Genomic DNA, 17,883 nt, shown 5'->3' with positions numbered 1-17,883 from the left:
CTCCAGCAAACTGAGGGGAAAACAATAAAAAATCAATATTTATGAATCTGCTATCTCTGAATTCTTCTGTGTGTGATTTGAGTAAATGTCTTTTCAACCATAGTTTATGCATAAACTTTTTTTTTTTTTTTCTCTTGAATGTTCATTATTTGCAATTCACAGTTCACATTATGCTATCCCTAAAGATGCAGAGGAATGTTCTGGGACTGGATATTCTTCTCAAAAAACTCAAACAGCTGCATGCATATTCTCTGTCACATGCATTCATTTATGGAAATATTTGTGATAGTTGGTCTCTGTGATCATTTGTTGAGAATGTGTACCCAATGAAACTTACATGCAACATCACCATTTATTTAAATGAGTACATATTTTGCATATTTTAATTAGTTTTGAATGGAGATGTGCTAAATTAATTTGGGATACACACATGGGATTAAGCAAGTCTGCCATGAAATTGACAATTACTGATATTCAGCCACGCAAAAAGTGAAACTAAGGGTGGGATTCATCTCACCTTAAAATATAGACACATACAGTGTAGCTCTCTAGAAATGAAGTACTCATCTAAACTTGAGCAACAGCTCATGGAAAGAAAAAATCTTTTTAAAAACATGAATTATGTCACCATAAAGTAAATGTCTAATACAGGTCATACAAATACAGTCCTCGATGTACTGATTCCTCTATAATAACTATAAGAGTTGTGTGAGAGAGAGACATCTAAGATTCCATACAGCCAATTCAAATTTTGTTGATACAACCTACAGAGCTAGAATCATTAATTTGGCACAATTTAGGAATATATAGTAGAATGAAACAAAGTACTCTGTTCTCCACTGCCTGTGTTGCCTAGAGATCTATAAACTATAGTGGAAGTTCAGCCATCTCACTTGTGCATTAACACTCACATCGTGGACACCTGAAGTCAGGTGTGACAAATCTCATTTAGATGAGATTCCTGACTCTACACAGTGCCTCTTAATGCCATCGTGCTCTATCACCTGCTCTCTCTCTTAAGTGGAAGACAGAATGGAGCCTAGCAATTGACACAGTAAGCACTTCAAAGACTAGCAATTCTGCTAACCAGCAATGTTTAAAGTTACAGTTGAAACTACAAGATGAAACTGGAAAAAACAAACAAACAAAAAACAACAACAAGAAAACAAACAAACAAACAAAAACTAAAATTCACATGCAACTACTGCTTTCAAATCAGGGGAAAAAATATGACAAAACCGATTGCTGATTTTTATTTTTTTTCAGAAAAGGAATAAAAATCACAGTGTACAAGTGGAATCTGATTTTCATTTCAGTCAGACAACCTCTAAAAACATCAGGTATGTTTTCAAAATTAGATACATCCCTGCAATTGATCTTTGAGTGCTGTGTTACAGCAAGGGGCTTTGAGCCAAGTTTCATTATATTGATTCTTGGCTGCATTTCAAGTCACTCAGTAACCCTTTTTCCCTTTTGCCCTTTCTTCCCCTCTTAATTTTGTTCTCAGGACCCAAAGGGCTAACATTTTACAGTAATTCAACAAAACACGCAATATAAGAAACTTGAATCTGTGAAACCACTGCCCTCTCCCCTAATCCCATCTCTAGCTGTGATGAGGTCAGATAGAAGAACAGCCTAGCGAAATGTGGGTTTTGTACAGTGACCTTTCCCATTTTCCCTTACAGTGAGCCCAAGTTCAAATGCCCTAATAAAGGAATTGTCATACTGGGGAAAAGGAAAACATCCTCTATCCAGACATGTCCAGAACCACTAGTTCTTAGAGTAATTTGTAAGTTTTACTCCAGGCAATTAGGGTACAACTGGAATTTATTTCAGCAATTTATTTCAGTGTTATAAAAAGACAAAGTATTTGACTTTAGTCAAATTAGTGTTGTCATGCAGCACTGAGTACAACACATTAACTGCATGACAGTTACAAATGTGTCTTTTTCACTCTGCACAGAGATTCTGTTTAAACACATAACACTTAATTTTGAACAATATTATGTTAATATGCATTTAAGAAAAACAAACTAACCTTAATCACTGTCCACCTATTCCCATGTAATACTGTTGTGTGCTGGGTATTCATGGTTACCAGCTGCTAACTTACTGGGAAGCACAGACTGTGCTGAGGTTGATGGGAATGCTGGATTCCTTTAATTGAAGGCAGACATGTGACGCACACACATGCCTTTCTGGAAAGAGATTGCTGCATCAACAGAAATCCCCACTCAGGAGACTCTGGAAGGTGGCTGGGGTTGTGGCATGTGCTCTCAGGAATTTCTGTGGAAGAGGAGGGAACAGACAAAGCGAGGAGCATGGGAGCACACACTTCCCGTCAGGAAGGGTAGTCGTGGGAGTAGGGGCAAGTCCAAGGACTCTTGGTGTTTGATCTTCTCTGCTGAAGGAGACCGAGCTCGTTTGTTCTGCTCAGAAGCAAACAGGGCTACACAGATGGGATGTTTGGCTCTCAGTGCTTCCTCCTTCTCATGGAAACAAGTCCAAGCGTTCTGAATCTTCTGAGGATTGTGTACAAAGTAAATGTGACAATATCTACTGCTTCCTACATTGTACTCCTGAAAATTCCCAGTGTTTTCAATGGTTTACTCCTTAACTGCAGCCAATTCATTTTTCTAATTCTGATTTGCTCTGCTCTTTTTTCTTCCTTTTTCCCTTTGTAATAGAAGAGGAATACACTTCCTAGAAGCAAGGGATTTTCATTCTAATGTACCTCAGTTCTGCACCAATAGGAGGGAGACCAGTGGACTTAACAAGGCTGTACTACTACATCTTCCTCAGCAAGGAGAGGAAAAGCATTTTCATTCAGTGACAGAACAGTGACATGCAATGTCAAGACAGGGCAATACAGACTCTATAAAGTCAAACCTGTAGAGTTTTCCCAGCAGCTTCAGTGAATATTCCACACACAGGGGAAAGAAAACAAAAGAAAACAAAAGAAAAAAAAAAAAAGAAAGAAGAAGAAGGAAAAGGAAAAGGAAAAGGAAAAGAAAGAGAAAGAGAAAGAGAAAGAGAAAGAGAAAGAGAAAGAGAAAGAGAAAGAGAAAGAGAAAGAGAAAGAGAAAGAGAAAGAGAAAGAGAAAGAGAAAGAGGAAAAGAAAGAGAAAACGAAAACGAAAACGAAAACGAAAAAGAAAAAGAAAAAGAAAAAGAAAAAGAAAAAGAAAAAGAAAAAGACCAGATTTTTGTAAGCCCCTAGTGAATTCATCAGGTTGTTTTCCATCTCGAGCCTTAATTACAATATTATTTTATCTGATTAGCAAATTCTGTTAAAATCCTATTTTTATTCCCTCTCCATATTCTGTCTCAGCACACATCAGCTGTATTTTTGACCTATTTCTACAAGGCAAATTGACTTTGTAATCCAAGTCTTTGCTGCTATCTCTCAAATGTTTTCCATCCCCCCATCCTTTAGCACTAGAGCATGCAACTGCCTAACCTATCTGCAAAACTTTAAATTGGTAAATATTTCCACTGACTTCAAGGGAATGACCAGCAAGCACAGATCTACTTGATGCATTAGACATTGCAGGATCACAGATTTCATGAGGTAAAACAAACATAGCCTAGCCAAACATTTACTCCTTAACGCATGAAAAATATTCTCAAACTGAATATTCATTCACATCTGTAGGAGAATTAACCTCAGCAATAAGCTGTCTTTTTGTGTTTATTTTTATGTAATTATGCACTGGATTTCTACTGGAAACAGTGTTTGTTTAAAAGCTGTTCCAAAACTTGGCACAATGTTGATTGTGGAAACTGAATCCCTTAATTAATCTCCTAAACGTGTGAAGGTGACACGAATGTGTACTTTTGTAAAGACAAAAGCACACAGTGTGTAAACCACCTAATATTAATTTTTAGTAAAACTATACAGATATTCACCTTACTTATGGGCTGGGCCACTAAGAAAGTAAAATGTTAGGCTATTTATAAACATTCATTAATTTCCACGAGAAAATCTGAGACGCTGCTTATTGGCACTCTGTAGGCAAAGACATTTCTTATAAAGTACTGCAAGTAGACTACTTGCTGAGTCTGCCTAAATGTATTGGGCCCAGTTCTTAAGTACACAGTGTCCACCTGACACAGATGTAACTCCACTGGCACTGAACGGAAACAGTGAATTAATACTACTACAAATACTGGTACTCCATTGCCCTCAGCTCAGAACTCTCCACAAGCTGTTAGAGCCCTGAGGGCACTCGAAAAGCTTTAATGGAGGCAACCAACCTCACCCATGGGCCCAGGAGCTCTATTTAAGGTCAGCCAGGGATCTTCAAGACTGTAGTTTGGATTCCCACTGGGATCTCAGGCTGCCTCATCAACACAGTATCACCTAGACCCAGATGCTTGGTTGAATCCGGCCATGATCTGCAGGCTTGCTCTGCTCCCTTGCTGTGGGTGGTGGATGAGCCCTGCCTGGCAAGTTTCATAGGACTCCACTTTTTACAGCTCTGAAAAGATCCAAGTTCTTTGCCTGACACTGACAAAATCCTGGGAAATACTGTTCCTCTAGAAAAGCTGCTTTACAAATGGTGTAACAAAATGTCCTAACCTACCACACCTTCTTGAAATAAAATACATATTATCCTTCCAAAAGCATCAGCACACTAAAGTTTCGTGGAAAGCCTAAACACAATCAGGGTAGAGGTATGAAAATTAGCTGTGAGCAAGCTAGTGAATGAGAGGCATGTTGATAAGGCAATGCAGGCCTGGTGGGAGTGGAGGCTGTTTCATGGAGAAAGTAAACAGCTACAGAGGAACTGGGAGAGAAAAAAGGTATCCTGCAGTAAATTTACTGGCACATAATCCCAGACTGCTGCTGAAATGGACAAAAGAGGGATAGTACAAGTAACTTGCGGTCTACAAAAGCTGAGCAACTTAAGCTTTCTGTTTGCTCAGAACAACTGTGTACCAAAATCCAATCCTTCTAAGTAAGTATTTCAACTCATTGTAAATATCACTTTCCATTTTGTATATGCTTTTTCAGTGCATCCGTTGTTTTAATACTGGAAATTTTCTCTTATAATCAGATAAGTATTTCTCACAGCTTTCTGTGTTTCTCTGAAACTCCTTATTGGACTATTCTATGCTAAAATAAAGATGAACAATGACTGCTAACATTCATAGTCCATCACCAAAAAGTCTATTCAAACTAAACTCTTTTCTTCTATATCCAGTCTTATTGTATCTTGCCCTGGACTGACCTCTCAGTTCAAGAAAATCAATAACTGTTATTCATGCTAGGACAGAGCTATGTGGCAGCAGATTTAATTCTACATTTGGTGAACAGTTTTTTGATTGGGCAAACTATTTTCAGAAAGCAATTTCTGAAATATCAAAATGCTCTTCCTCTGTGATGAAATGGTAAATATTAATGGCTCTGAAACAGCAAGTGTTCACATATTCTACGATACCGATCCATTACATTTAGAGTTAGAGAAGCCAGATCCCTTATTTTCTGTCAATACATAAATGTGTGATGAAAATTCCCTTCCCTGGAATCTCTTCATCTGAGGAAATGCCAGAGCTGTTGCTTAATTAAATCCCCCATTGAAACTCACCATAAAGGTTACCAAATCTTACTTTGATCTGACAGCACTGTAGGACAAAAGCATCCCTTCTCCTTTGGTTATGTGGAAGTACTTTACAGAAGCACTGAAGTAAACTGCAAGTATATATTGACAGGAAATATATCCACACCCATCTCTTGTAATGGATGTCTACAGTAATCCAAATTCTTACACCAGCACCAGTCTTCTGCTATTAACTTTTTGGCATGCCTCAGGAAACAAGATAATAAACCAATCTAAGAGCTGTAGTGGATCTGAATATATTCTAGTTTGATCTAAATAAATGTTTAATTTCTATTAAAGTTCCTATCACATAAATAACATATTAAAGACTTTTGGGTATGTGTATGAAAAAATCAGAGGTCTGAATTTTAGATTCTGAGATAATGACAAAATGCTCAGTCTGGTACAAAACATTAGATGTTGAAATCAATATTTAAGCTGACTTGATCTTCTCAGGGGCTAATATACATACAAATAATTTAAAAAACAACAAAAACAACAACAAAAATACTGAAACCTTGCTAAAAGATATTTGACTCCGGGTGTATTATATCTATCAAATATAAAACAAAGCCCTTGAAACTTCTCTAGACGTTATATAGATGCTTAATTCATTTAAGGCAGAAAAAACGAACTCACAGTATCAGTAACATAGTGCTGTGACCTTACTATATTTTGCTCTGAATTCCAGGTCTTGAGCCCAGGCGACTTACAATTCAAACACTGCAATCAATTTTCCAGGAGAATCAATTTTCAGGGTCTCAAGGGACAACAGCACATGACTTCAGCACAATCCTCTGGCACTACTAGGAGCTCAGCTGGCTTGGAAGGGATGCAGCTGAAGTGAAAGATGAAAGAACTGCTGCAGCCCCACAACCTTGCTAATGGGAATACTGCTATTGTGCAGCAGTGGATTTAAAGAGAGAGTGGAAGAAAATGGAATGAAAGAAAAACCAGGTAGGTAAAAGAGAAAATATCCTGTGGAATACAGCTGAGCAGAAGAAATAAAATAGATAATAGAGAAAAGATAACTCACCTCTCCTCGCGATTCTGTCCCACACAGACACGTCCTCCATGTCGAGGGGTTGGATTGCTGCAGGAACGCTGACGAACTTGAAAGCCTATTCCACAAGTGGTACTACAAGGTGACCAAGAAGTCCATGGTGTCCAGCCTCCATTTCTGGTAGAATAAAAAGCTCAGGCTCTGTCATCTGTTATACATAGCGAATGGCTGATTAGGTGTGACTGACAGCAAAATCTGACCCATTAACATTTCTGTAGAAATCATTAATACTTCACTGTGTTCCATTTCTTAAAGAATACTGAACTAAAATAAAAGTGCTCTGATCCTTCCATATTCCTTGCATTGTAAACTGCTGCAAGGACCCCATTACACAAGAAGTAAATAAAGTCCAAAGACATGAAGCTACTTAGTTGCTTTCAGTCACTTTATTCTGGGTAAACTTGATTTGCGAACTTTTGTACCAAAGTTCTGAAGATAACTTTTAATTACATATTTGTCCAATTATTATTTGCGGGTCTCTTTTTTTTTTTCTTTTTTCAGAGACATCTGAACATCAAGTTTTGCTACCTATTTGTGATTAAAGTGATTAAAGAAAAAAAAATCAAAATGCATTAGACCACAGTTTCAACAGTATACTCTGATAAGTCACAAATACCTTATAATACCTTATTTGTGACTTATCAGAAGAGCTAACCCTGTATTTGCAAACTTCATGAAGGCACTTGTACCTCCCTAGTATACACTAGAACATACACTAGAAAAAATGTACTTGAGATCAAGCATCTTGAAAAGAATTTAATATTCTGCCCAAAGCAACAACAACAACAAACCAAAAAAAAAAAAAAAAAAAAAGAGAGAGAGAGAGAGAGAGAGAAACTTTTGCAGTTCTCAGAACTATCTGATGGTTAAGCGTACAGTTTTTGTATTCGTAGAAGAAAAACAGAAATCAAGAAAAATAAAACTCAACAATAGTGAGCTCCTGAGGTTTCACTAGTTTTATGACTCACAGAACTCAAAGAACTGAGAAAAATATCATAATTTGGATATTACCTAACATTTATTTATGTTTTTCTCTCTAACATTTTGTTAAAACTAACAGAGGACAGTATAATTTGGCACACTGCATTTATAAGCACTATTTGCCATTTGGTACACTGCATTTAAAATCACTATTTGCTATTCCCTCCCACAATGTTTGAGAGAGAATTTCCAATGCCTCATTTGCTGTGGCCATCACTATGGACTGTTTCGTGTACATAACAGGATCAGTGGATGAGATTTCAAATGATGAAAATTATGTTTGTTTGTTTTTTATGATTAAGTTAAACATTTAAAACCATAAGCAATAGAACCTGAATTTATTTTTTTTTTTACCTGGAACAGTTGGCAATTTCCATGGTTGGTCCTTCACACAGCCACCCTCCACACTGAGGAGCTGGACTGTCACACACACGCGTCCTGCAGAGGCAGGATCCAACACTGGTACCATCTGTGTGGCTGCAAGGTTTCCACTGTGACCACGTCCCAAAATGTCCATCCACTGTCAGATTCCTCGTCTAGAAATAAACAAAACAGAAAGGCCTACCTGAGGCCTGATAGTTGCTTCATACTATTCCTTAATTCTGCAGTATTATCTTCCAGACAGTACACTACACTTGTTGCAATTGCTACAGCTGTAGGATTCCCACCATCTCCAGATAATCTGGGCCACTGGATGCCACTACTATAGCAAAAACAATAATTACAACCATTGCCCTTCACAACCATACTCAACCTACAGTTATTCAATAAGAAGCGTATTTTACTTCCTCCATTATCCTCTAATGACAGCATTGCCTATTTCCTAAAATTTGCCTGTGATTAGCAACTTGGACACTTATTATAAAATAGTATGTGCAAGAATGTCTGTGGAAACATATGTCTGATAGTACCATTTCAAAATAGTGAAATGTGGTTTTACATTTGACAATATCTAAACTGTAGAATCATAGATTATCCCAAGTTGGAAGAGGCCCATCAAGGCCAACTCCTGGCTCCACACAGCGCCATCCAAAAATCAGACCCTATGTCTGAGAGCATTGTCCAAACACTTCTTGAACTCCGGCAGGCTCAGTGCAGTGACCACTGCCCTCGGCAGCCTGTCCTAGTGCCTGACCACCCTCTGGGTGCAGAACCTTTCCCTAACCCCCAGCCTGACCCTCCCCTGTCCCAGCTCCATGCCGTCCCCTCGGCTCCTGTCGCTGTCCCCAGAGAGCAGAGCTCAGCACCTGCCCCTCCGCTCCCCTCGTGAGGGAGCTGCAGGCTGCCATGAGGCCTCCCCTCAGCCTGCTCTGCTTAGGGCTGAACAAATGGAGTTATGTTGGCCTCTCCCCATATGTCTTGCCCTCATCATCTTTGTAGCCCTTCATTAGGTATTCTCTAATAGTTTTACATCTTTTCTATAATGTGGCATCCAAAACTGCACACAATACTCAAGCTGAGGATGTACCAGTGCAGAGTGGGAACCCTAGAAGCAATTATATTCATGTACCGTTAAAAAAAAAAAACAAAAACAAAACAAACAAACAAACAAACAAAAAAAAAAAACACATTTTTAAAAAGCATAAGTAGCACCTAGCACCTAACCCTACATGATTAGCCAGTTTGCTCGCGCTAAAGTCATTTCTCAACACCTTTGGTTGGGAGGGTCAGACTGTTTTCACCTTGATGGGAATGATTCCATCATGCAGCCATAACACATTAGTAAGAAGTCTTTACTGTTCAACTTAAACTAAATGTGTTAGCTCAAATCACATCAGGCCTTATTGCTACGAGAACTTTTAAACACAATTGGGCTGGACATGGATAATCCATCTCCATTAACAAATATTAATGTTTGTACTATTAATTCAATTTAGCAAGGTGTTAATCTTGATTATCTGTTACCATAAATTGAAATGATGGCAACTACATCACTTCAATGCTAACAATTGCCAGGTTTGATTGCCACATTTTAGCTTTCAGTCAAAAAGAAGTACTACCAACTGAAGACTAAATAGAATTGAAAGCAATTCTTAGATAAAAATAAGTATGTAGTCATGCATATTTTATCAAATGTGTGAGAACATAATTCTGTAACATTTGCTTATATATTGAAATAGGAACTATATTTGCAGAATTCTTATGAATATTCTGAAATGGTGTCTCCCTTTGCTGTTTTTAGTATTGTTTCATTTTAACAGTGGTAAGGGAAGTACACATTTCACTAATAATTAGAAGACACAAGATTCAATTACAGCACAAGACATGTTTCCACTGCCACATTGGGTGCTGGCTGATTCTTTCCACTGTGGTGAAGGTTCCTTAATTTCACTATTCATTACATTTCTTGTGATTTATTATTCACAGATATAGCTTCTTCACAGAACAACAATGTGTACATTTTGCCAGCTACAACATATATAACTCATCATTTCAAAATTCCGCTGACACTATTTTTTTTCTTGAAAATAACTCATTGATCTGTGCTCACACATACTATAAGCTGTTATTTTTCATAAGACAATAGGAAATAAGTACTTCTTTTTAAATGACAAGTAAACACATTCCTCTTACACTGCTACTCTAAGAAATATATAGTCTGTAAACCAGAAATGGTATGTTCCCAACACAATTAATATAAAAGATGTGAAAATATCTTTCTTGTTTTCTATTCCTATGCTGTACCAAAACATGTTTATTGTTACACCAACAATTATACACTAAACCTGCAGTTGTCTTTAGTTATTATAATTTATATCAAATGGCAGCGAAAGCATTTATAAAACACGGGTGAAAGCTTGATCTCAGAAGCAAATATGGATGGGAGGTTTCTCTTTCCTGATTTTTTTTTCCCTATTCCTGCAAAGATCATCCCACTGTAGTCTCTGTTGTTACCTACAATTTCCCTGTTCTCCCTATGCATATCTCCTTTTCACAAGTAAAATCAAACAATTTTGTAATAGGACTATAGGAAAGCAAACTGTACTGACCATGGGTTTTTTAACCCTCACCAGAATTCGTTCAAGACCACTGCCCATTAACCTTTCACAATCTGACATGCCTTGAGTGCAAAGTCATGGTCAAAGAGACAATATAGCTGTATTTTCCTGACATGGCTGCATTCTGCTTTCCCTCTATACCTTCCTGTTTTTGCTACCATTTCCTTTTTTTTTTTTTTTTTTTTCTGTAGCTGCCTAAATCCCTTCTTTATTTCTTTTCCTTCTTTCCTCTTTCCTTCCTTCCTTCCTTCCTTATTTCCCCCAAATATTCAAACATTTTATTTTATTTTATTTTATTTTATTTTATTTTATTTTATTTTATTTTATTTTATTTTATTTTATTTTATTTTATTTTATTTTATTTTTTGTTTGTAAAAGCTCTCTGATGATGCCACTATTTTTAGTGATGGATTGCAAGTGTTATCACTGGAAAATATTTTGTCAAAACTATTAACAAGATCTTTCTTTACTATAAAAAGTATTAGATGAGTAATAGTGATATCTGACCAACTGGAAGAAGCTCAAAGCAGATATGTGTGCCATAACATTAATTACTATCTGTATTCACTCACAGTTGGTGTACTCATGCCAGAAATACCCACTTGAGAATTATAAATCAAAGTAAGATAACTACAATAACTGTATTTGTCACAAACGATTTTCAAAGTTCAGAGACACAGTAGCACAGATACCCAGCTATCTCTCTAAGACCCTTTACTGCTCCACCATGAAATGCCAATAAATGTTCAGGCACATGAATAATTCCCTAGAAAATAACTTCTCAAGTATTACTGGTCACACTTAATTTTGTGCCAAACTAGACTACAAACAGGCCACAACTGATGTGAATTTGTAAGAAATTGGTCATGCATTCATCTAACAAATTTTCTATGGTGTTAAAAAAGATCAGTGCACATTTACTAACAGTAGAGATTTTAGAACCACTTGGAAACAAAGCAGGGAGGTTAAAAAAGTTTCTAATATTTTTTTCTGTTCTGCCTTCAACATTTTTCACATTGTTTCCCACAGCATTTTCCTGGAGAAACTGGCTGCTCAAAACTTGGACAGGTTTACGCTTCATGGGGTTAAAAGCTGCCTGGGTGGCCAGGCACAAAGAGCCATGGTGAATAGAGTTAAATTCAGCTGGAGGCCTGTCACAAGTGGTGTCCTCCAGGGCTCAGTACTAGGGCCAGCTCTCTTCAATATCTTAGTCAATGATCTGGACAAGGGGATCGAGTACACCCTCAATAAGTTTGCAGATGACACCAAGTTAGGCACGAGTGTTTATCTGACCGAGGGTAGGAGATCTCTGCAGAGGGGTCTGGATAGGCTGGATCGATGAGCCAAGGGCAACTTTATGATGGTCAACAAGGCTAAGTGCTGGGTCTTGCACTTGGGGTACAACAACCCCATGAAATGCTACAGGCTGGGGAAAGAGTGGCTGAAAAGCTGCCTGGCAGAAAGGGACCTGGGGGTATTGGTCAATAGCCAGCTGAATATGAGCCAGGAGTGTGCTCAGGTGGCCGAGGAGGCCAACCGCATCCTGGCTTATATCAGAAATAGTGCAGCCAGCCCAGATAGGGGAGTGATTGTCCCCCTGTGCTCTGCTCAGGCTCTCAGCTACACTTCAAATACTGCTTTCAGTTTTGGGTCCCTCACTACAAGAAGGACATCGAGGTGCTGGAGCATGTTCAAAGAAGGGCAATGAAGTTGGTGAAGGGTCTAGAAAACAAGCCTTATGAGGAGCAGCTGAGAGAGCTGAGGTTGTTTAGCCTGAAGAAAAGGAGGCTCAGGGGAGACCTTATTGTGCTCTATAAGTACCTTAAAGGAGGCTATAGCTAGGTGGGGATTGGTGTAGGAAAGACTATCACACTAGCAATTAGATATTTTTAAACTAAAAAATACGCGGAGGTAAATCCTTCAAATAAAAATGTGTCAATATCACTAACATTTGAGCATTTGTTTTCAAAGTAGGAATATAGGCATTGCAGGGCAAAAAATAACTATCCTTTGAAAGAATGCTAAACAATTTGATCTAATTAATATAGTTTGATAATAAATTGAAAAGAAACTAAATATCTTGCTCAAGTCTGATAGGAGGGCCTGAAAAAAATGGTATTAAATACATTTTTGTAAGCTTGAGAAATTTTATGCAAGCTCATTTTCATGAGATTCACATTGAATCAAAAGTTTTAAGAGATAAAAGAAGGTTTTTGGACTTACTGGGCACACAGTAATGCTTTGTTCCCACTGACTCATACTCAGACTTTCTTCCAGTGTAGTGCATTTCTTCATCACCATGTCCCAGCCACAATAAGGATCCTGGGATCCAATGCATGCACTGTGAATGAAAACCAATCAGAAAACATGAACATTATCCTTGTCTGTACTTGCCAAAGATCTCTAAATAACTACATAGCATCTCTTCATATTTCATAAGTATATGAAACAGATCAAAATAGGTAGTGAAATTGATCCCTGTTATGATGAAGCACAGATGGAATGGTTAAACAGAGAAAAATCAATTTGAATGCCTACACAAATCCAGAGAATTTGTTTCAAGAGCATAACTGAATTTTTGTCTGCAGGCACAGTATGTAGTCAAGAATTATCACTGTTGTACTTAATTGCTACAGAGTTACAGATATTCATAAAAAACAAACGTCTGCTTCAAGTACAGAAGATTTCAGAAGTTACAGTTCTTAGCCTTTTCTATCAGTTTTGGAATCATAGTTATCATCATTGAGAGAAATCAAGTAACAACATCTACTCTTTGTAAATGAATTATAAAACCCTCTGTAAGAGCAGATATTTGTTTTCTTCACTGCTACGTAGTCCCTGGAAAGAAGTACAAAGAGGCATTACTGGCTGCCATCAACACCTCTCATGTATCACACTCTGCCCTAGACAGTCTGTCCTAGTATCACACAAGGAGATCAAAAGACGAAAAGAAGGCTAGAGAGAAGGATGGCAGTATAGCTCCCTATAGACTCTGAAAGATGCACTTTAGAAAGCTAAAATATCTTTTCTCTATTAAATGCCTTGCTACTGGTTGGGCAAGCATTAACAGTCCAGGCTGTGGGTCTGCAGCCTCATGGCTTCAGATACCTAAGAAAGGAGGTGGAAGTTCCATAATAGTGAAAATAATGCAACAGTTTTAATACTTGTCAGTGTAAAAATAGCTAACAATTACACATACAGGTAATCAATTCAAAAATGTTGACTAGAATGTAAAAAATGCCAAAACAATCATTCTTGTTCAACTCAAATCCATAGGCATTCTCATTCTCTCTTTAGTTGTTCACGTTACATTTGTTAGCAAAGGGCCACCAAGATAATTAAGGGACCGGAGCTTCTCTACTATGAGGAAAGGCTGAGAGAACTGGGACTGTTCAGCCTGAAGAAGGGAAGGCTCATGAGGCATCTTATCCATGTGTATAAATATGTGATCAGAGAGCGCAAAGAGCACAGAGCCAGGCTCTTTTCAGTGGTGCCCAGTGACAGAACAAGAGGCAGTGGGCACAGATTAAAACACAGGAATTTCCTTCTGAATATTTTTAATTTATTTATTAAAAATGTGCAGCTGATGGATCACTGGCACAGGTTGCCTAGAGAGGTTGTGGATTATCCCTCCCTGAAGATCTTCAAAAGCCACCTCTACGTGGTCCTGGGCAAACAGCTCTAGGTGTCTCTGCTTGAGCAGCGAGGGTTGGACCAGATGACCTCCAGAGGCTCCTTCCAGCCTCAGCCATTCTGGGATTCTACCCTCACAGATCCTATGTTTTCTTCGTATTTCTATTTATCTTTGGCATTCCTCACATATTTCCATGCTAACATCTGATAAAATGCAGACTTACTAATTCCCTAGTATACTATTCTATATTACCATCATAGGGGATACTTAATACTTACAAATTTTATGGATTTAGTTCCTATGGTACCCTTGGCAACATGGACTGCCAGAACTATGTGGCAGGATAGTTCCCATCTGCAAAATGGGGCATAAGAGACATAATAGCACAAACTCCCTAGGTGCTTCTATTTAGGCAGCAAGTTCAAAGATAAAGCTTTTGGATTAGAAGATTTAGTGTTTGGAAGAAAGTTCCCACTTCTCTTGCAGCTGTGAACACTTAGCATTTTTGTAACTCAGGCTGCATGTTTCCAGTCAACTATTTAGAAAGCGAGGAGGACAATTGATGCAAATTATGAAAAGTTTTAAGTGTCTTGGCCTTCCAGTGTTTGCAAGACAAGATGTTGAGTGATCTTCTTTACTGTACTGAGTATCTCTGAGGAAGCATGTTTCATGAAAAAAGAATGCAAAACAAAGTTAAAGGATGACATAATGCACAACTGGCAACCTTGACTGTGCTATTTCTCAAAGTAGAAGTGTTTGCTTCTCCAACTTCACAATTCCTTTATGTAAATTGTTATATTTCTAACTAAATTTACTTATTTTAAGTGAAACGTTTTAAAAGCCTGTATCCTTTTATGTAGAACCAGACTTATTCTTTCCTTGGAGAAAAAAAGAAAAAAAAAAGACTGAGACCCACTGATCACAAAAGAACCTTCCCACTGCCTGAAGTCATCGCACCAGTAACACAGTTAGTTAGTAAGGAGAGCCCATTAGAAAGGAACAAGAAACACACATCGTTGTTCAGCATCTACCTCACAACAGCACAGCAGTACTGACACATCACTTCAAGTTCTCAAACTGAGTGTTTTTTGGAGGGGGTGGTGAGGATGGTCCCAGTCACAGAGCTTTTTGCTTGGTATCATAGGACTGCAGCAGCCTCTGGAGTAACCTACATTGCCCTGTTGTTTCTCTCAGTCTCTGCTCACATAGCTCCCAGATGATCCTTCTCCCACTTAACTCTTAGATACGATTTCCACTTTTGCTTTCATTTCCACATTCCTTTCCACTCAGGAAAATCAAAGTGCCTTGCACACCTGCACACAAAATTATATGAAACAATCTGAAACAATCTTGGAAACAGATGTACTATTCTGAGGAAAGCAACAGGAAATTTTCCCTGAGAGGTATTCCTCATGAAGATCCTTTTTTTTTTTTTTTTTTTTTTTTTCCTTTTTCTCTCCTTTCTTTAAATCATTCTAATCATTAAATCATTCTAATCAATTGTCCCAGTTGTTATTATATCTAAGCTCATATTGTAGAAAGTTTTATATTTGAAATCTTATATTTAGACAGTATAATTATGCCAAGAGTGCAGTTCACCATCACTATCTTTTTGGCATTTTAATCCACCATGCCAAGATATAATTGTGAAATGAAATGGGCCTGGCTTAATAACTGCGCTATCTTCAGGTCTTGTCACAACAGTCCTTCTTGTTCTCCTCCATGCATCATATTTGAGAGAGTTCTCTTTTTTATTTTAGATCACTTGTTTATATCACAAATATTTCTGAAAAACAGATACATTTTCATGCTTTTAAATGAAAAGACAAGAGGTAATATACAGGTAAATTTTTGTCCATCTTTGCATGATCATGTCATCTTTTAAAACTATTTTATTTTCTTTGAGAAAAAAAATGAATAACAACGGCTAATTATTTTCATCTGTTATGCCTATGTAAAAACAAACAAACAAACCAACAAAAAACAAAAAACAGAGATACCACAATAAGTTTACAGATAGAAAGTGATGAGGATAGAATGAATCTTAAGTATGAAAATGTCAGAACTTCCATCTGAAATATGAAATTTAAAGGGACTATTGTTTTCTCATAATTATGTGTCCTTACTGTGCTCAATTAAACAAAATGTTACATTATTGTAAGTCTTTTGTAATGAATCTCTCTCCCAAGAGACAGCAGCAAGAGGAATTGCTTCATTGTATATATGAAATAACAAAAGAAACTGTACAAAGTGGCTGTCAAAATAATGTAAGTATGGAGAGTTGAAAATTGGATACCATTATGCATCTCTATCCCTTTTTCCTCCCAAATTCCTGTCTAAATTAAAGCCATTTTAGATGCTACTGTTGGAACACTACATACATTAACAAAATTAAGATTAGTTCTTTCAGTTGACAGGGCCCTTTCAGATAGAGACCAAGTAATTGGCAGAACTGGGTATTACATTATCTATCTTGTCTCTGGGACTCCACCCATTTTCACTAGAGATAAAAACCAATGTTTTGTTTGTTACTCCCAGAAGGTACCAACCCACATCTCCAAGACTTCATGTGATTTGTCCCATTTGCTACAACTGGCAATTTTGTGCAGGAAGGAAATCTGGGGAGTAAACATGAATCAGTTCATTCTAAGACTCTGGATGCAATTTACCCTATCAAAACATTCAATGGCTTTCAGCTTCTATCAAGTAATTCTAATTTCCCTCTATGTCTTTTTTTTTTTTTTTTTTTAATTTACAAAAAGTAAATGATAGGTAGTTTAGTAACTCCTTCCAAGGCATTCATTTGGCTGTGATGGCTCAATATGTCTACTAACAGTCATGCGACGCTTAAACAATAGATTTTTACTGACTAGTAAAATCATAATCATAAGTCACACCACTCCAAAGCATGCTAGCAATATCAGACCATTTTCCTCAGCTATTTTATAAACACGACCAAGCAGGCTAGCAAAACTGCTCTACTTGGGTTATATTTGATTTAGTTAGACAGAAAATGAGGCAGCAAGAAATACCATCAGGAGAAATATATATAAAAAATAAATACAGTTCTAGACTTAAAAAAAAATTGTGTGATCTAAAAAAAATAAAATAAAAGCTATATACTAATACAATTGATTTCAATGAGATTTCAAAATCTCCTTTCAGTGGAAACATATTTCCATATTAATATACATTTTAACTGCTAATAAACTATCCTCTTGAATTGTCACATTTTTTTTCAGAGAATATATAAACATACGATGTGTGTCTTCTGAAACTGTTCAATGAAACATCTTTCGCTCTTTACCCGTACACTTAGAAGGTACTTCAGTCTCCTGACCCTTTCAAATCTTTCCACTGAGATAGGCATGCTTACCTAGTTCCAATTACCGTTAGCTATGATGACTTGGACACTTTGTATACCAGGAACTGAACTGAGGTCACCACCTTAATTCAGAGAACCCAGATTCCTCATAGCAAATTTGAACAGACAACTGAAGATAAAAGCTAGTCTCATGTTCCCAAGTCACTTTGCTATCCATTGCTGAATGAGTACATGAATCTGATACTAGACTAGAACACAGATACCCTTCAGTGTTTTTG

General features: G+C 37.3%; 1 protein-coding gene across 1 annotated transcript in view; it reads right to left on the bottom strand.

Annotated features, from left to right (window-relative positions):
• Positions 1 to 17,883, bottom strand: part of SEMA5A (semaphorin 5A) — a gene marked incomplete at its 3' end in the record, with an annotated part of 236,068 nt that overhangs the window by 71,199 nt on the left and 146,986 nt on the right. The window contains exons 11-13 of the mRNA XM_084306898.1: positions 12,870 to 12,987; positions 8,002 to 8,183; positions 6,640 to 6,783 (exon numbers count right to left, since the gene is read on the bottom strand). Of these exons, the coding sequence (XP_084163024.1) occupies positions 6,640 to 6,783; positions 8,002 to 8,183; positions 12,870 to 12,987 (444 nt within the window). The remainder of the gene's footprint in view (positions 1 to 6,639; positions 6,784 to 8,001; positions 8,184 to 12,869; positions 12,988 to 17,883) is intronic.

The sequence above is a fragment of the Netta rufina genome (genome assembly GCF_964035555.1).
Source record: "Netta rufina genome assembly, chromosome: 2".
Lineage (NCBI taxonomy): Eukaryota > Metazoa > Chordata > Aves > Anseriformes > Anatidae > Netta > Netta rufina.
Note: the sequence above shows the minus strand (reverse complement) of the source record. Positions and strands in the feature narration are given on the sequence as shown.